General features: G+C 36.1%; 2 protein-coding genes and 1 long non-coding RNA gene across 3 annotated transcripts; 1 reads left to right on the forward strand and 2 right to left on the reverse strand.

The window, feature by feature from the left end:
- Positions 1-9: 9 nt before the first annotated feature.
- LOC105398673 (beta-1,4-galactosyltransferase 4) lies at positions 10-5,360 on the reverse strand. Its single transcript, XM_048627222.1, has 5 exons — positions 4,903-5,360; positions 4,481-4,603; positions 3,986-4,132; positions 1,396-1,596; positions 10-1,225 (listed from the first exon to the last, which is right to left on the reverse strand). Exons 1-5 carry the CDS (start codon positions 5,250-5,252, stop codon positions 1,057-1,059), a joined length of 990 nt encoding a protein of 329 aa, XP_048483179.1. The 5' UTR covers positions 5,253-5,360; the 3' UTR covers positions 10-1,056.
- Positions 5,361-5,671: 311 nt separating this feature from the next.
- Positions 5,672-19,406, forward strand: LOC125489858 (arp2/3 complex-activating protein rickA-like). Its single transcript, XM_048627225.1, has 6 exons — positions 5,672-6,426; positions 7,283-7,374; positions 7,698-7,927; positions 8,180-8,420; positions 8,498-8,643; positions 18,837-19,406. Exons 1-6 carry the CDS (start codon positions 5,733-5,735, stop codon positions 19,042-19,044), a joined length of 1,611 nt encoding a protein of 536 aa, XP_048483182.1. The 5' UTR covers positions 5,672-5,732; the 3' UTR covers positions 19,045-19,406.
- LOC119692193 lies at positions 12,195-14,261 on the reverse strand. Its single transcript, XR_007267285.1, has 3 exons — positions 13,870-14,261; positions 13,385-13,524; positions 12,195-13,122 (listed from the first exon to the last, which is right to left on the reverse strand). It is a non-coding gene; the product is annotated as an uncharacterized LOC119692193 (long non-coding RNA).
- Positions 19,407-20,067: the final 661 nt, after the last annotated feature.

Raw genomic sequence — 20,067 nt, forward strand, 5'->3', positions numbered from 1 at the left:
GACACAAGAGTTTTATATAAAAATCTGTTTATTATTCAAAACAATTGTTAGAAGACACCCAATGTTTGTTATCTTTTTAAGATTTGTGCATAAAAGGAACGCATACCGTTAAATTAGCGCATGCAATGACAAAATACATAAATATAACATTAACATTCTTATTTTTGCAATGATCTACCATTTCTTTACCTTCTAGGTCATCTCGTATATCTCATTCTAATCACTAAACTAATCTCACTATCAAATTTACTATCACAACTTCACTACAGATGATGACTAGAATTTGTTAAATACAGTGATATGCCGAAAACACGCTCAGGGCAATTTAACCCATAATAATTATAGTAATAACTATTATGATTATTGAATCTTTCTATCACATAGGTATGATATTTACTGCCTAATTTTTAGGAACTAGAAATTAGTTAGGTCTGTCATAGGTACTTCATTTTATCGTTATTTTATGAGTTTATGCCATTTAATTTTCTAAATAAGGTGCATGTAGAGATGTAAAATTGACAGTTCATAATAAAGCTTAATGGCATAGCTAATAGGAACATACAATCAATAATCGGTCTCTTAGAATCTAAATTAGATAGGTACTAGGAATTCAGGCTGACAAATGCGTATCACTAATAACTAGCCTAAGTATATTTAATTTAAAATTAAGATTTTGTACTCGAATTAAGGCATTTTTGGGCAATAACGGAGTTTAAAGTTTTACAAGACACATTTGCATTTGAGTTTTTCACAAAAAATCTGGTTACAAATTTAGATAGGCGTGGCCTATTCTTTTCACAATTTTTATTAGTAATTAAATTATAATAAACTTCTGATATCCACAACATAAATTAAGAGGCACTTTCTACTCAGATATCCTTATAATTAAATTTATCTCTAATAGATATGGTTATTTAAATTTACCTTAGTTATCAGATCTATTAAGAAAGACACTACAGATTTATCTATTTCCTTACGGCACCGTCTTACACATTTTTACTCAGGAAACACAATACATCAACAAAACAAATTGGTCCTTTTTCATTATAAGGATTATTACGCATAGTTTAAGTTAATATACGAGCGTACAGCCAGGTCTACCATGATGTGTGTGAACTGTGGGTGCAGCACCGTGGATACTTTGGTATATTTGTTGGTGCTTATTCCATCGTCATCAGTATATTGTTTCGTTGTTGATTGCCGCTCTTGATTTAGGCTGGTAACCCTGCAATTGAATTAGGTTAAATATATGAGGTTGTGTTATTATTTTACCAGACAATCGTCAGTAAAATTCATAATTTTATTATGACATAAGTATTAGTTATTAGACATATCCCTGTATCCAAACCGTTGCTGTTGACGATCACGGAAGGTACAATGTATGTAGGTACTTACCAGTCAGACTCATCATATTCTATATTATAGTACTTGCTGACTTCGGGCTCAAACTGGCACATCTTGAGCTCGTGAGCCTCCAGCCTGGCATCCAAACCCTCGATCCAGTCATCGTTTTTATTGCTTAATCCATTTATTGTCTTGAATTGCTTAGAAGTTATTGCTATTATACTATTTGTAGATATTACAGTGTATGGTAATCTGAAAGTTAGCAGAAAATATGATAAAGGTTTGGGAATTATGAGTAAATCACTGAAATATATTTCAGAGTTTAGGCATTATCAGGGGCGTATTTACCCTAGGGCTAAAAGGGCTACAGCCCGGGGCGGCAGGCGGCGAAGGGCGGCCCAGGGGCGGCCGGCAGGCCGCCCTTGGGGTTTTCGTTGGAGGATTTAAAAAGTACAGAACAATATTTTAGGACGTAAACCTAGAACTGCCCTGAGCCATATTTCCACATGTTAATTTCATGTCTTAAGCAAATTGATTTGAAGTATGAAAGGCGGCCTTTGTTCTTTTCTGAACCGGTGGAATAGTTTAATTTTTTTCCGCCTCGGTATTTTTTTGATGGAAATCTAAAGTTTTTTTTTTGCCTTACTCAGTCGCCCTGCACAAGTTTATTTTTAAACGTTCTAAAATGTACTCGTCCATCCAGTTTTTTTTTTGTAAGGATGATATCATTATCTATACAAATCTATCACCACCTTTTATGCAACTGGACGAGGCCCATTTTACCCTTTTGGGTGCACCTGTGTTGCCAGAGGGGTGCCGAAAATGAAATGAAATGAATGAATGAAAAGCGCCAACGGGATTGGGATGAGGAGATGTGACGGGTCACGGTAGATGCGCTTCTGGCACAGACTACAGGCGCGGAGGCGCGGTGTCGCAGCCGGAGCCGGGTGTTTGTATTGCCATCGCCGCAAATGGGACGTTGCTGGATGACGATTATCTGCGCGTGGCGGTGGCGCTGCGCCTGGGCTGCGATTTGTGAGCCACAGTGGAGTGACGGTGGATAAGCTAGGCCGGCATGGCCTCCATTGTGTTCGCAGCGCGCTGAGGCTCTCCCGGCATCAAGCAATTAATGACATCGTCCGTAGAGCTCTCGTCAGGGCTGGCGTTCCAGCGGTTTATGCCGTAGTGACGGGAAGCGCCCGGACGGTCTCACTTTGATTCCGTGGGAGAGGGGCCGGTCTGTGTTATGGGATGCGACGTGCGTTTGCACATTTGCCCCATCCCATGTAGGCCTAGCCTAGCCTAGCCTAGGTAGGTACTCTACGCTGACTGCTATAGGCAGGCTCTGGGGCGGCGAAGTAGTGGAACAGAAGTCGGAATAGGATTCATTTTTCCGGTTAACGTGGCGCAGAGCGTTCGAGGTGTATGTCTTGGAACTACATATATACACTATATAGTACCTACAGTACAATACAACGACGGCCACCATGCTCTCAGCTGCACGAGGTGTGCCGGGAGGTTGCCCCGTCATAGTGCCCTCAACGATATAATACGCAGAGCTTTGGTGTCAGCTAATATCCCGTGCGTCCTTGAACCTCCTGGTTTTTTTTCGGACCGAGGAGAAGCGCCCTGATGGCCTCACACTAATTCCTTGGAAGAGGGGCCAATGTCTGGTTTGGGACGCTACATGTGTAAGTACCTATGCCGCCGCTCATCTCGGCAACACAATTCGTGCTGGAGGAGCTGCTGCCGAGACAGCTGCAGGGGCAAAACATTTAAAGTATTCTAATTTGAAAGCCTCTTACAGCTGTCGAAGCAGCAGGTTCCTGGGGAACAGAGGCTTTATGCTTCATCAGAGAGCTTGGCAAGCGCCTGAAGGAAAAAGGTCATGATGCTCGCTCTGGGTCGTTCCTGGTTCAGCGCATTTCGTTGGCGATACAGCGCGGTAATGCGGCTGGCTTGTTGGGCACTTTCGAGCCAGGAACGATACGAGGCGGCATCTTTGACTAGTTAGACTAAGCTTAAGGCGAATACTTTGAATTTGTAAAATTTTATCTTTTAGTTCAGTTTTATACAATACAATAAAATTCAAATATTCTTTATTGCACACCAAAAAACCTACCTAACTAACTAAATACCTATCTCTATCTCCGTCCGGATCATATTGAACATTGAAGCTGATTTAACTAATAAAATTGATTAAGTACTATGATGTAGGTACTTAATATACAAGTTTGTTACGAGTTTTGTACAAAGAAAAAAAAAATATTTTTTTTGTTTTTTTTTTTTAATTTTTTGATGGGCGTAATTTTTTCTCTATGTTGATGGGGCGGAAAACTACAGGAGCCCAGGGCGCACAATCTTTAAATACGCCCCTGGGCATTATGAGTAAATCATCACTGACATTTATTTCAGGTATCTTATTTAGTTTAATCCAAGGATAAAACTGACTTATATAAGTATATGTAGCCCTGTAGGTACAAGGAATATAATTTATACCTACCTATGGTAGTTACTATAACTTCCTTCATTGGAAGGAGACCCGTGCCCCAGCAGTGGGGACGTGATGGGTTGTGATGATGATGATGGTACTATAGGTATCAATCCTGAGTGATAATGATAATATAAGTGAGTAACTTACCTATATTTAACATAGTGTGTCATTAATCTAGGCAGCTTCGTACACGCATACAGGTTGGCGGGCCTCACTGGCAACAGATTGAGGTCGTGCAGTATCAGGCAAGGAAACCCGTGCTCTATGGCGGCCGCAGCTCCGATGTTCAGCAACCTAATAATAGTAATAACGTCCTAATAGTTAGTACATTTGGTGTCTAACGGCCATAAAATGTACAATATTGGCTTCGGCCTGATGCATGCCTTAAAAATGTCCGAGATGGAAAAACGAGAACATAATAGGTACCTAATAATAATAAGTAGGGACATGTCACACACGACCATCCGACCCCAACCTAGGCAGAGCCTGTAATATGGGTATCGGACACCGGACAGCTCATATATCTACACAGATACATCCCAAGACCCGAGCACCAATATTTATACCTATTTAAACAAACATCTGCCTCATCCGGGAATCGAACCCTCCAGTCAGGCTCACCAACCACTACCCCTGTCTAACCTGGCTCGGTTGAGCGGCTCCGTGTCCATCTGCTCCACGATGTAGAGGCGGTAGTGGAGCTGCTGATGATGCAGGAAGCTGTGCATGAACATCAGGAACTTGTAGAGGCGGCTCACTGATTCCCTGGGAAGAAGGAATAGGTTGTGAGTGGACTGATCGATTATGAACGATAGTAAACGACAATAATGTTCTGTAGATCGGTTGATGGAAAAATATGTGTAGTACAAAACACTCTTCATCATCACCTCTAGAACATTTGGTACCTACCTACCAATAGAACATAAGTAGTTAGATAAAATATCGGTCTATTCATTCCGCAGCTAAAAGTGGCACACATCTAACTTAAAAACACCCTACTTTGATCGGTAGTTAAAAAGCCAGAATTAACTAAATTATTAATGAATAAAACCAAATGTACCTACCTATAGGGGACAATGACGGCAACGCTGTACTTAGGACGGCATTCGCTCGGCGCGTACACCCCGCCGTCCCTGACGCCTCGGCCGAGGGACCAGCCTGCCTCAGCACTCGGAGACAGGACCGCCGACTCCAGAACCACGCTCCGGTATTCACACTCCTCGTACGCGTAGCTTGTGAGGTTCTTACTAGTCACCTCGACCAGATTCTGAAGCATATCTTCTCGCTTTAACTCCACGTAGGATGGAGGGCTAGCTGGGCGGCTCGTGAAAAACAGGTTTATGACGAAAACGAAGCAACTGAAAACCAATCCGTAGCAAAGGAAGTTCTTCCACACGTTTCGACGCTTGTACATGTTTCGGTGAGTTTGGTAAGTAACAAAATGGCATTAATAAAGGTAAAGGGCAATTTTGTTCTCGTAAATAAAAAATAAAATTAGAAGAAATTTTGGTTTGTTTACATTTATCGATTTTCAAGTTTTGCGGCAAAATCAGCTGATTTGGTTTTTAAAAAATATTTCACTACAAAAGACACTACATTGCGTATTAATAAAGTCTACTTTTCAATAAAGGCCCAACTACTGCATTGGGCTACGTTCGTATATCATTGCTAGACTTGGTAGAGATCTCGAACTTTTACTTCTTACTCTAAGATTTGCAAAATGGAAATGTAGGTAGTTTTGCAATCCTTGGATATACGTTAGACAGATACAGTCATAAAAGTATTGTGATTCGTAGTGTGTAAATATGCATTTAATTGTTAAATATTAAGCATACATTTATTAAGTATAATTTCACATCCGAAAAAAAGTGCAATAAGGTAAGATCCTAGAAAAATGTTTACCAACACTGAAAAAGAAATCACGCCTGTCATGGACATGGATGCACAATCACAAGATTTATATACAAAATCTCCAGAAGCCGTTAGAAAATGCACTAATGAAGAAGCATTCAATACTTCGTGGAACATTGAACATTTAAATTGTTCCAATGATAAACTGAACTGTACACCGCCTTCCCTGAAAATTATGATAGACAGTTCAAGTCCTGACAAAATAGAGAACTCTACGCAGACAGTGCCATATTCAAGTCATGAACCACTAGAAGAGGTGAATTTGAACAAGCTAGAACTATCATTTGATAAAGACGATCAGCAGAACTCAGCACCCAATGACAATCCCGAAAAATCATTCGGGAGCAAGCGTTGTCGACGTGACTCTCAAGAAGACCCCAACGACCTCAACCCACTGAAGCGAACCAAGTGTGACAAATTAGCTGTACAATATGACGAAGAAATTGAAATAGAAGAGCCCGATTTAATTGATGAAATATCGACAGCCTCTAATCTGTCCTCATGTTCAGAGGTTTCGTTTAAATCTGTTAGCAGTAACAGTTCTTTGAAGGGAAAGAAACGGCGGCGCAAGTCGGATTCTAATTTGTTTCGGGATGTGCTGCTGAGGTCCAAACGAAGTAATCATTCGAACTATAGCAAACAAACGTCCAGTCGACAAGATCTGAATAATACGCCAGGTAACTTTTCAAGCATACATCTTACTACTAAGTACTTATAGACTCTATAGACTTATTAACCTATGAATAAAAAATACACAGCGAAGTTCGATGATACCTAAAAACTAAGTAGGTACCATGTAAGTAGGTAGGTACGTACCTACCTAGTAGTATCTACCTACTCCCTGGCTTTTCTAAATCCTATATACCTTCTAAGCTTATTTGTGTGTATACAGGGTGTCACGTCAAATTGATGCTAACGTAGCTTAATATAAAAAAGTTTTTTTTTTTTCACGGAGAAGTCAAAGAATAATAATTTTTCAGTTTGACCACCTGAGACACATTCTTTCGGCTTAGTATACTTACCACTTTTGCAATACCTTGTGTAAAAAAAACGCTACGTAAGATACCTACGAATACATTTACAGATAAATTTATATTTATTTTCTAACTAACATTAAGATTAAAAGTTGGTCAGTAGGTATTTATCTAAAGGTGAGTAGGTATTATAACAAATGCACGTCAGTGATAAGAAGTCAAATGATTGCTTGAACTCTTTTATCAGCTATAACGCAATAATTCACTTCATAAATCGATAACTTTTTATTTTTATTGTAAACACCCGGGACCCTGACTGGAGTCAAGAGAGTCAGTCGCGAATATAGACCAATGACATCATCAACTACATCTCAGACATATCATGCTCATTTTAAATTCAGCCGTTAGATTAGTACCTAAACATGTTCGCTGCGCGACATTTAAGTATACATAATTTTAATGATAGGAGCTAAACAGCCTAGTGTAAAGTTGGAAATAGAGATAGAAAGTGGTGTCGAGGCTGGCTTGTTGAGTGATGTCGACTGGTTTGTTTTGTCAGGAGGCACGCCGCGCAAGGACCGCGGTGGACGAAGGATCTCCAAGTCAAAATCATGGCGACTGATAGACTTATGCACCTGGATCGGGATGAAGGTGAGTATATTTATGTTTTTTTTATATTGCCCTGTAGATAGTAGGTAGGGTAAATGAAACAGAAGTTAAAATAGATACTTGCTTTACTAGATCTAGCTGATGCATAAATGCAGATTCCTAAATGTTACGCTTAGCGAGTCAGTACGAGATATAGACAAAATATTTATGTTCCCGTTAATGTAGGTGCTGCCACTACCCATAAGAATCCAAGTTAGTTAAATTGCTATGTCTATAAACACTAAGCGGCTGGCTTTCAATTAACTAGGTATTTTTTTACTCATTTCACATAGTTAAGTAATCCTAATCTTTACAACCACCAACAGGGATACGAATCTATAACAGCTCTATACACAGATGGAAAGGGTGAAGAAGCCAAAACTATAGAGAAACCTAAACAAGAAAATGATTCCGTAAATAAAGATGTTCAGCTTATGAAAAAAACTTTAGAGGATGTGGTCGACAGACAAGATCGACTAATGCGCGAAAATGAGGAAATGGCCATGAATATGAAAAAGATGATGCAAAAAATAGAAGAATTGGAAAACAAATTAAAGTAAGATTTTTAATAATTTTATGACTTTCCACAAGTATCTTCACAATCAGCAGCAGCATATTATTATGATATGTCCTACCTTGGGCAGGCAGAGACTAAATACGAATCTCACTAATTCTTTAACCAAGGCGACAAACCAAAGAATGATAGGACGACATTAGTCGTAGGTATCATGAATTAATCGATTACCGAAGCTCAAAGCCCTACGCGCGCTCTAAGCTAAACCAACTAACACAAAACCATTCCTTCCAGAAGCCAAACAGAACATAGACCTCCGACGTCTGGCAGGAGCCTGGCCACCGGAGACTGTGCGCCCCCTCCGCCGCCGCCCCCGCCCCCGCCTCCGCCTCCTCCTCCACCCATGCCGTCCTCCAAGCTGCCAGTTCGCTCCAACACCCTCCCTCGATGCGGCTCTGCACCGCCCCGAGTAGCGGCCCCGAGGCTCGCCATCACCCCACAGGACATAGCCAACGTGAAGCTCAGGAAAACTAAGGTAAGGATCTCCATTGTGTAAGGTGTATTACCTAAGATGTCTGTGGTATTTCAATCTGCAATCCCTCAAAATTTCAGGACAACCCTAACTTACGATCGAAGCCCAACCAGAACAAACAGCCGTTGGTGACTCAGCAGATGTTGCTTTCTACCAGAGCAGGACTCGGCAAGAAGAAGCACGTTTCAGCGGCGACCACTCAACAACAATTGAGTGACCTTGAAAAGTGAGTAGCGTAACTACTTAAGTACTTGTAGTTACTTAGGTTTACCAAAATAAACAGTTTTTACCACTTTATAATTTTACAACCAGATTCTCAGTTTGGCCGTTAGTACTATTGTAATGTTCCATCGATGCCGAAACATTAACTATTTCGCAAATAATGAATTTAAACTACGACTGGATGTTCCGAGGGATTTGTTGCGCTTTGGAAGGGTTTTCCCGTGGGATTTTTGGAAAAGTTGTCTATTAAATCATTCAGGGTGTCGGCTAACTTCGTGCCAAGCTTTGTTGTACCGATTGCGATTCACAGAATAATCAAGATAATTATTCTGAGTGTAGGTGAGCCTTAATATTGATATCGGCGAGTTGAGGGTAGACGATAATATCCACGTAAGCGAGCAGCGCGTGGGCACTTGGCACTTTTGTGTGAGCAGCCGTGGTGAGCAGACGGTCAGATGGAGGGGATGATCGGTGCCGTAGGAGCGTGAGGGACCAGGCGCGTGGAGCCGAGGCGGAACACCGAGTCCGAAGCTAAGTGATCTTTCTATTTACTTACTTTTTTATCTCTCGTATATGATTGATAAGTTATACACTTTATTTCTTGATGGACGCTAACCCACGGCTGCAATTTCCATCACACTGGTATAGGGATTAGATAGGTAGGTACACTAAAGGTCTTCTACCTTGCTCATTCAGTATTTAGCTAGCTAGAGAAAAACCTACACATTACACATTCCCTAGCTTTGGTTCAACTTATTTTAGTTTATAATAGGGACTTCTGGATATACACAAATAGGCAGAAGCGGGCTGATGATGATGATGATGATGATTATCAAAAAGCTAAAACCTGACAATGGATCTTACTTCAAAAATAATAAATTCTTATCAAATGAAAAGTATACACCTACCTTCAAATTTGTTCTATGGTTCTTTGTTCAAATTATTGATTTTTCATTAGGTAAATAAATACTTCTGTAGAATCTATGCTATAGTAATTATTCAAAGAATAAAGTAGATACATACTTAAATAAACTTTTCAAAGATGATTTATAGTAGTATCCATATGGCAGAGAAGATTATTTGACTTTGAGTCTTACAACAAGTATCAGCGCAGGGAAAGAATTGATTAACGGAGGAACATACTCTAAAGGTGTCAAGATATCACAAATAAGGGTTCTAGATACTTATTTTAAATCATTTCTGGTCCTATATTGCTCAATAAATACAAATAGCTTGAAGGTAGATCAGATTCCTGTCCAATTTCCATATTTTCAGAAAGTTATGTAAATTCTAACCAACAGAAGTATTTGTTTCCTTGTTAAAGCAATAAATTCTTATGTAAAAAAGGATAGCAAGGATATAGTAGGAATAAAGTTAGCTAGGATATATTTATTACAACTATTTATAATATATTTGAATAAGATTATATAATATTCACTATTTCATAATAATTATCCTATATTCCAATAAGATCAAAGAATATTCACTATTTCATGTTATATATTTAATCTTTTAAAATAATACCTAAATCACTTCCCACTTGGCTACAAAATTAGAGTCATATTATTATATTTTCAAATACTTATCTATTATGAAATTCATGATTTAATAAAGTTACTATAGTATAAATTATTGAACTATTCTAGTTTCAGTTTATTTATGATTATAAATAAAATTGTCCCCTTAGCTTTGATAACATGTATTCATGTTGATTTATTTACATGAACAAAAAAGACAAACCATGTAAATATATTTAAGTTAGGAGCAAGGGAAGTGATTAATAAGTTGGTCGGAGGAATGTCCAAGTCAATGGTTGTGTTCCACGAGGGCTCCAATTGAATATTTGCTATTATTATTTATCTAATTTAGAGTCTTATATATTGATTCAATCGGGTGTAGTGATCAAGGCCTACAAAGCGTATGGAGGGGCTTCCCTTATTAACCAACACCAAAAAACATTATTATCTATATTATTATCTTTATGTACTTACCTGTATATATGTAGTTATCATAAAAATAAAAGTTATACATTAAAGTTGTAGTATATAGGTCAATAATTATAGGCAGGTAGGAAGTATGTAATCAGTTCTAGGTCATAGTTTTATTTAATTCACTATTCTTTCGTTTATTGGGTTACAACACAACGTAGGGTTTCCCTGGATGTTTCATGGCCAATCTAAAGCAGTATTTGTTTCACTCTTATTTCACTCAGGTTAGTTTATCCTTAGTAAATCCGATAGGTAGCCGGCAGTAGGGCGAAACGTTACAATTTGGTACCGAAAGACCAGGATATTAGATTTTGCTTCATCTCTTCTTGTTAGGTGTCAGGCAGCTAGTTTTCTGTTCTATTATCTGAAATTTTACAAGTCAATTTGATTAAGATAGTACTTATTTACAAATAAACCACAATATTGAACACTCTTTTGCATAGTATTATTTTCAGGTAACTTACGTTTGTCTCGAAAAAACATTAAGGTTTGTTCTTTGCCTTTGCGATTATAGTAAGTAAATATTTACTCAATATGGCGGTTTTCACATAAACTACATAAAGGCATTTCTTTTCAAGTTTTGGCTAGAATAAAGTTTCAAAAGTTTGTTTTTACTTTAGTTGGAAAAACTTTATGCAGCATTGCACCACAAACAATAAAAAGTCAAAAGGTTATTTTTTTTTTACAGAGTAACTTTTATTGCGTCACAGACTAGTATAATATTTGGTAGTGTAATGCACACTCATGACTGCACAAAATCACTGCAAGATGTTAACGTTATAATAAGTCTCTTGCGTTTTGTTCGTAATGATTTGTTACATACTAGGGGTAGGAAAGTGATTATATCCTTGATATAATCACAATTTGTTGCCGTAGAGTGATCGAACTTATAAACGAAAGAATTATTTATCATGAAATAGGAAGCGCAAGAGACTAGGTTTTGTATTGGAACGGAATGTAATAGGGAAGCATTTGTGAAGATAGATAGATAGGTAGTTGATAAAGTTAGGATGAGGAAATGGAAATAATCCATTTATTAAAATGTACTTAATAAGTAGGGGTTGTAGTAATGTTATGTAGCTCATTAAAAAATTACAAAAGATTAGGGGTTGTATGTGGCTATGCTCCTCATGGAGAGGAAATAATAATCATCATCAGCAGGGGTTTGTATATGTATTTAAGATATGCTCCTCGTGGAGTAAGGGGAAATAATCATTATCATCATCAGGGGTTGTGTGTGTATAAGACTATGCTTCTCGTGGAGTTAAGAGGATATAATCATCTTCTTATTCAGAACATTTTCTATAATTTTTAATAGGTAGGTACCTACTTAACTTTAAAGAGATTAACATCAAACATAGTTGTATAAAGACTGATTTATCTGTAGGTAGGTCATATTAGTGTTGCTCTGAATCACTATGAACGATCTCTCTGATTATGTAGCTGATTAGGGAATTATTAGTGAATAGGGGTTGTAGGTAAAATAATGATATGGTCTTATTTTAGGTAAAAGCAGTAAATTTATTAAAATAAAAAAATTATAAAAAAAAAACAAATGTAACGAAAAGACGGCGCATTTTAGTCCTTATGAACAACCTGAAATTATTAGAATAGATATAGACATTCTGGCTCAGGTAGATGAGGGGTGGGGATTTTGGTCTGGAGGTGCGGTCGGCTGCATTGGTGGGTCGAGGAGTTTGCGTGGCGGGGCTTGTATGATTGGTGCTGGATTGGACTGGCCTGGTTGGAGGGGGATCGGTAGTTATAGCAACTAGTCTATGATTATTAATCATCCTTTTGGCTGGGTTGGTTCGGTTTGGTATTGGTTGTATGAGTTTTGTTGTGCGGGTTCTTTGGTTTGTTGATGTGGTTGATTGTGCTTCTGGATCGGATCTTTGCTTGTCATCGACTAGGTGCTTAAAAACTAGGCTCTAAAATTACTATACTTGAATGTTTGAAAGAGTAGATAATATATTATACAACATTGATCATAGGAGTTGGGATAGAACTGTAACACTATCTATGCTAACATCCTAACTTAGAGTAACCGGAAAAGCCCAAATGTCTTATTATCAGATTTCAGAGAGCCAATTAGTAGCAGATATTATCAGACATTTTCCTAAACAAATACAAGTATGAGTTACAGTCAATAAAGAAAAGAAAATTTAACAATAATTTCATTTGAAAAAAATTGCGATGAAAAGGTAGCGGTCCAAAATAACAATAAATTTAGAAAACAATTAATGTGTAGCAAGTTACTGTTGTTGATAAAGTGTTAGACCAGGTGAAGTAGGCTAGGACCTCATATAGTATCAATATATTGTTTGTAAGTTAAGAACTATGTGGGTAGTTTAGTTGTTCCTATTTTGAGCGCGGTTGCAATTCACTTCTTCATCTGAGTCAGGATGTTTACTTCATAGTATATAATCTCAGAGTTTGGTTGTCAAATAAAGAACATCATCATCATCATCAGCATTCAAAAAGTATGCCATATCCTGAAAAGAAGAATAGAATTTAATTTAAAAAGCTAGGTATTATGAGGATTTACATAATTATAGTAATTCAGGAAAAGGCTATTTAGTTCAATATAACTTAAGTAGACTAATAGGATAGGCATTTAGGGAATGGTTTTATGAATGGTAATCAATATTGGATCTACAGGGGTATGATTTTCATAGCAATCTAACAAAATCAAAGTACAGGGTAGTATAATTAAAATTGGATTACAACATATGTAGAAAATAAATAGGTACTTACTTATTGTAGAATAGTAACTTTGGTATATAAGTAGTGAGGGATTCTGAATGTTTTGTCACAGTGGATGGTTTGATCAGTGGTTTATCATGGGTTTTAGGTCAACAAAGAGTGTAGTTGGGTTTGCATTGTTATGTTTGGTCCTGAAATAAAACAAATAATGATATAGGAATAATTCAAATTAATATAGGAGTTGAAGACCAAATGATTAGGATAGGTACTTATTTAAAAGGTGAGGGGTTGACAATAAGTTAAATGTTGGTTAGTCTTGTCAGTATCAATTCAAAACTGTATGGGAGATATTTAATTGAGTTAGATTTTTATAACAATAGGTCTATTATAAACACTAGATCCGTAAAACAAAGCTATTGTACGTATGAATAACTAAATATTCAGGTGTTGTTTATTTTGAATATCTATAATTTGAGGTCGAGAATTTAGTTTAACAGCATGCATACACGGGTTTTCGATAAAATAATGACACTTACCTATTAGATTCACTCATTATTTAAGAGTTTCGTAAGTTTAATCCGGTAAACTCTAGATTTCTTCATGCGATCGATATTGTTAAACACAACGAAGCATGCTTTTGTTTTGTTTAGTGCCGAAAAAAAAAAGTTAAGGTTATGTCAGGTTGACATTGACAGTTTAGATTTTTAATAAATTTGACAGTTAGACAGGTAAGGCACATTACACAAACAACCTGAATAGGGAGACCGTGTTTTTCAAATAGGGGTTGTGAGGGAGAGTTGTAATATCTCAGAAATATTTTTAGTTACCTAGTAACATTATTTTCGACTTAGGTAGTTACGGAGGGTAGGAAAATAGTTGAAGTAGAAGTAGTAGTTAGTTAAATAGACATATTATTTCATAAAATAAATAGTGTATTAGGTTGTAGAAAAATAAACTAGATGGCGGTATTTTAATGTTTTGGTATCGATGGAATATTGGGGTGGATTTGTCTGTTACATGAGAGTAGGAACTTTCAATTTTGGTAAAATTAATCTGATATAATTTTCTTTTAAAGAGATAACAAAAGGATAGGATATTTACATAGCCATTTCCCGGGGATTATGTCGTGATTATAATGTTTCGAAAAATTGAAAGGGCAAAGAATGTGGAAGGAAGAAAAGCACTTTAAAGGTAATTTTAAAGTCTGAATGATAATAATGTTAAAGGTACCTGGCCAGGTCTTACATAGTTGATTAAAGGATGATGAAGAATGAAGTTTTACTTATTTAATATTGAGTGCGATTTATAATCATGACAAATACAACTGGGAAATGAAGGGTTTATTGATACTTCGTTCAGACACACACACACACATTTATAAGGGAAACTTTGGTATATTGTTTCTGTAAAACTTGATTGAGTTACCTATTATATAGGTACTTATTTAGCTAAAAAAAAAAGAAATTTATTCCAAAAGTTACCTTTATTTCACAAATATTTTCCAAATGATCAACTAATGTAGATACAAGAATTATTGCTACTTATGTAATAAGTATTTTAATAAAAATTTAAAAATAATAATACTGAGTAAAATCTTAAAAGAAAAAAAAGATTTTTATAAATAAATAGTTAATTTCATTTTAAAACTACTAACTTAATAATATGTGGGGATATCTCACACACGACCATCCGACCCTAAATTAGGCAGAGCCTGCAATATGGGTATCGGACCGTCAGTTAGTAGTGTGCAAATTGGTTCAAGTAATTTACACACCATACACTCTTAGTCTTGCTTTTGTAGTAAATTGGCGAAGAAAGGCGGTTCTACTCGGGCACAAACGTGGTACAAACGCTTTAGTCGATTTATTATTTAAGTTAGCTATGCACGCATTAACACATCGACGTCTATACAGGCTATAGATGTTTTTACAAAGTACCTTTTACAGACTCCACACGACACACTACACTTTACACAAAAAAAAATACAATTACTTTGAAACAATTTGCTTAGAAAAATATCTACATACCAAAAGTTGATCATGACGAAAAACAAATACACTTTACACTAAAAACACATTCTGATCGAAGTGTAAATAAACTAGATGCATTTCTTTTAAATTTAGGTAGGTAAATGATTGAAAATAAAATTAATAATTAGATACATTATATTTTATTGATTTAATCAGTGGGGAGGAAGAAGGCCTTGATGTTTATTAGAGTGGCGTGAATCAGAGAAAGAGGATGAGAGTTGTGGTGAATTGAATATCTAGGAATCTAAGTATTGGAAAAATAATACGTAGTTACAAACATATAGTTAAGTGAAAGTGGCTTTAGTAAAATATCATGGCTGTTCTCCTGCACTGAAGGAAAGATTCCGATTTCACCTTAATGACACAACACTATACAAAAGAGAATATTTATGAAGATTTTGGTGTTAGGATAGGACAGCATAGTCAAATTATACTGTTGTATGTACAGTATCTTCATAATATTCTATACTCAACATGTACTTACTTACTTAAAGAAAAAAATTTATTTTCAACACAAAATTTTGTCATTTTGCTGGATTGGAGGGGGATTGAAAAGTTGTGAATCAGTTGTAAACATGAATGCAATTATGGTTCACAATAATAATTCTCTTTCTAGTTTTGGTAGAATGATACTTGATATTTCTACACTCTACATCAAGCTCGGAGATTGGTGGACATTGTTCCTGGGGATTGTTAGAATGAGACTTGAACTTTATTAATTTCTATTGATGATGCATCGTCGAAAACATAGGGCGTGGGAGAGTTCGTGCTCTAAGAGGGCGTGCTAAAGATGCCATAAAATTCTTAAAAATAAATTTAAGGTTCTGTGGTTTCTCATTTAGTATTGGATCCTTCTGATCGACAGGGTATCCCCTTGTTCCCGGTTTATTGGAGCATGAATAATCTACTAAGTATTCGATCAATAGTTATGTAAATAATAAATAATAATAGGGATGGTCGATGATTTTTGATAATTTCTGGGGATCTTGTTGGCTAATCATCTGAGTCATTTTACACACATACACACAGACATATTGAGGTGATAATCGGAATTTCCTTTTACTAACTTTTCATCGTTTAAATTCAATGAATTTGATATTTGCGAAAATGGGTAGTGTATATTATTGTGTATATTTTTTCCATATCTCAATTATAATATACTTGCGATACTACAAAAATATAAGGGGTTGAATGTAATGTTCCATCGATGCCGAAACATTAACTATTTCGCAAATAATGAATTTAAACTACGACTGGATGTTCCGAGGGATTTGTTGCGCTTTGGAAGGGTTTTCCCGTGGGATTTTTGGAAAAGTTGTCTATTAAATCATTCAGGGTGTCGGCTAACTTCGTGCCAAGCTTTGTTGTACCGATTGCGATTCACAGAATAATCAAGATAATTATTCTGAGTGTAGGTGAGCCTTAATATTGATATCGGCGAGTTGAGGGTAGACGATAATATCCACGTAAGCGAGCAGCGCGTGGGCACTTGGCACTTTTGTGTGAGCAGCCGTGGTGAGCAGACGGTCAGATGGAGGGGATGATCGGTGCCGTAGGAGCGTGAGGGACCAGGCGCGTGGAGCCGAGGCGGAACACCGAGTCCGAAGCTAAGTGATCTTTCTATTTACTTACTTTTTTATCTCTCGTATATGATTGATAAGTTATACACTTTATTTCTTGATGGACGCTAACCCACGGCTGCAATTTCCATCACACTGGTATAGGGATTAGATAGGTAGGTACACTAAAGGTCTTCTACCTTGCTCATTCAGTATTTAGCTAGCTAGAGAAAAACCTACACATTACACATTCCCTAGCTTTGGTTCAACTTATTTTAGTTTATAATAGGGACTTCTGGATATACACAAATAGGCAGAAGCGGGCTGATGATGATGATGATGATGATTATCAAAAAGCTAAAACCTGACAATGGATCTTACTTCAAAAATAATAAATTCTTATCAAATGAAAAGTATACACCTACCTTCAAATTTGTTCTATGGTTCTTTGTTCAAATTATTGATTTTTCATTAGGTAAATAAATACTTCTGTAGAATCTATGCTATAGTAATTATTCAAAGAATAAAGTAGATACATACTTAAATAAACTTTTCAAAGATGATTTATAGTAGTATCCATATGGCAGAGAAGATTATTTGACTTTGAGTCTTACAACAAGTATCAGCGCAGGGAAAGAATTGATTAACGGAGGAACATACTCTAAAGGTGTCAAGATATCACAAATAAGGGTTCTAGATACTTATTTTAAATCATTTCTGGTCCTATATTGCTCAATAAATACAAATAGCTTGAAGGTAGATCAGATTCCTGTCCAATTTCCATATTTTCAGAAAGTTATGTAAATTCTAACCAACAGAAGTATTTGTTTCCTTGTTAAAGCAATAAATTCTTATGTAAAAAAGGATAGCAAGGATATAGTAGGAATAAAGTTAGCTAGGATATATTTATTACAACTATTTATAATATATTTGAATAAGATTATATAATATTCACTATTTCATAATAATTATCCTATATTCCAATAAGATCAAAGAATATTCACTATTTCATGTTATATATTTAATCTTTTAAAATAATACCTAAATCACTTCCCACTTGGCTACAAAATTAGAGTCATATTATTATATTTTCAAATACTTATCTATTATGAAATTCATGATTTAATAAAGTTACTATAGTATAAATTATTGAACTACTCTAGTTTCAGTTTATTTATGATTATAAATAAAATTGTCCCCTTAGCTTTGATAACATGTATTCATGTTGATTTATTTACATGAACAAAAAAGACAAACCATGTAAATATATTTAAGTTAGGAGCAAGGGAAGTGATTAATAAGTTGGTCGGAGGAATGTCCAAGTCAATGGTTGTGTTCCACGAGGGCTCCAATTGAATATTTGCTATTATTATTTATCTAATTTAGAGTCTTATATATTGATTCAATCGGGTGTAGTGATCAAGGCCTACAAAGCGTATGGAGGGGCTTCCCTTATTAACCAACACCAAAAAACATTATTATCTATATTATTATCTTTATGTACTTACCTGTATATATGTAGTTATCATAAAAATAAAAGTTATACATTAAAGTTGTAGTATATAGGTCAATAATTATAGGCAGGTAGGAAGTATGTAATCAGTTCTAGGTCATAGTTTTATTTAATTCACTATTCTTTCGTTTATTGGGTTACAACACAACGTAGGGTTTCCCTGGATGTTTCATGGCCAATCTAAAGCAGTATTTGTTTCACTCTTATTTCACTCAGGTTAGTTTATCCTTAGTAAATCCGATAGGTAGCCGGCAGTAGGGCGAAACGTTACACTATACGGGTACCCGGCTTCACTCATGGTTCTTGTTGGGTGAACCTATCCCTTGCTAGATTACTGCCTTAAGTAGCTGCCTAATTGCCGGCTAATTAACAAAATACCTACATACCTTATACATTTTCAGGTGCTTACTTCAGGAGACGTCTGTAACATCCATGTTCAGACGTCGTGTGGCCAGAACGACGTTCAAAAGTACAGAAGAGCTGCGTCCGCGGCCGTACCCCCATTCGAGATCCCCGAGATCTCCACGATCGAACTCCATACCAAGGATACCAGTAGCGCCACTGTCACCTATTCAATTCAATGCAAAATGTATTTTCACCGGCAAGTGACAGTTAGCAAAGTAAATTTAGGATTTCAGGAATGGTTCGTCAGCTATAAGTAGTTAGATAATTTTAGAACAAGGACTAAAAGGAGATGCTTTCGCTGCTGCGAAATGCTTATTGCCTAGGTACCTACATAATAATTTGTTATGTTTGATATAGGTAGTTGGTACTTATTTTACAACCATCATTCAATGAATGAAAAAATTAAATTGATTATGTGATTTATTTGTAAATTTGTTATACAAAACACTTAACCAATTTTTTATTTTCCGAGTAGGCAATTTTTGGATGTCGAAATTATTAAACTTAGGTAGGTACTTACTTACATTCCGATTCAATAAATATTAAAATTATTTATAACAAACCTATGAAGTTATTTCTTACCTAACCCATAAAAAATGTCGGACTCGTGTCGAGTATCGGCACAATAGGTTAAGTAATTAACTAGTACTTAAGTACAAGTACTCAAATTTATACTAACAACTGAAATACATACCTAACTACTGTAACTATATATTATTATTTATTATGTATATTTTTTTCTTGCCTTAAATCTCTACCGGGGCAAAGAAACCTGACCCTTCTCAAGTAAGAAAGAAAGAAAGAAGAAAGATCCGTTACTTATCATGGCTATGTTGGTCTATGGTTATTAGTGTTCGGAAAAGGCTGAGTAAACGTACCTATTGAGATTATTCCTCTGAGGTTCTTTTCGTTGCTCCACTATTTACGGGACACCCTGTGTAAGGATGCGGGAATAAAATTCGTTAAAAAGGTCGTTTCGCGGAGAATCCCATTTCTGATCTTTTGGATTATGGAGTTTTGAAACGGATTGAGGCTGAAGCACTTATAAAATATAATCCCAGAATAAAATAATAATTTTGTAATTAACATTTTTTGTTGTCGAATTCGCCTGACGACAGTACCTACCTACTTATTTATAAATTTTGCAACGTAGTATAGTGCCACAAACTTATCTGTTCCGGTGAGAGCGAACTAAATTGGTCCATATAATCTATGTCAATATGAAAT

This window comes from Plutella xylostella, chromosome 18, assembly GCF_932276165.1.
Source record: "Plutella xylostella chromosome 18, ilPluXylo3.1, whole genome shotgun sequence".
Classification (NCBI taxonomy): Eukaryota; Metazoa; Arthropoda; class Insecta; order Lepidoptera; family Plutellidae; genus Plutella; species Plutella xylostella.

What these genes read in the sequence shown, in the direction of transcription:
- LOC105398673 (XM_048627222.1), bottom strand. Translation starts at nt 5,252, where the DNA reads ATGTACAAGCGTCGAAACGTGTGGAAGAACTTCCTTTGCTACGGATTG. An exon ending in GAGCCGCTCAACCGAGCCAG is followed by an intron (nt 4,133 to 4,480) that starts GTTAGACAGGGG and finishes TACTATTATTAG; the next exon opens with GTTGCTGAACATCGGAGCTG. An exon ending in ACACACTATGTTAAATATAG is followed by an intron (nt 1,597 to 3,985) that starts GTAAGTTACTCA and finishes GCTAACTTTCAG; the next exon opens with ATTACCATACACTGTAATAT.
- LOC125489858 (XM_048627225.1), top strand. Translation starts at nt 5,733, where the DNA reads ATGTTTACCAACACTGAAAAAGAAATCACGCCTGTCATGGACATGGAT. An exon ending in GAATTGGAAAACAAATTAAA is followed by an intron (nt 7,928 to 8,179) that starts GTAAGATTTTTA and finishes CATTCCTTCCAG; the next exon opens with AAGCCAAACAGAACATAGAC. An exon ending in TGAAGCTCAGGAAAACTAAG is followed by an intron (nt 8,421 to 8,497) that starts GTAAGGATCTCC and finishes TCAAAATTTCAG; the next exon opens with GACAACCCTAACTTACGATC.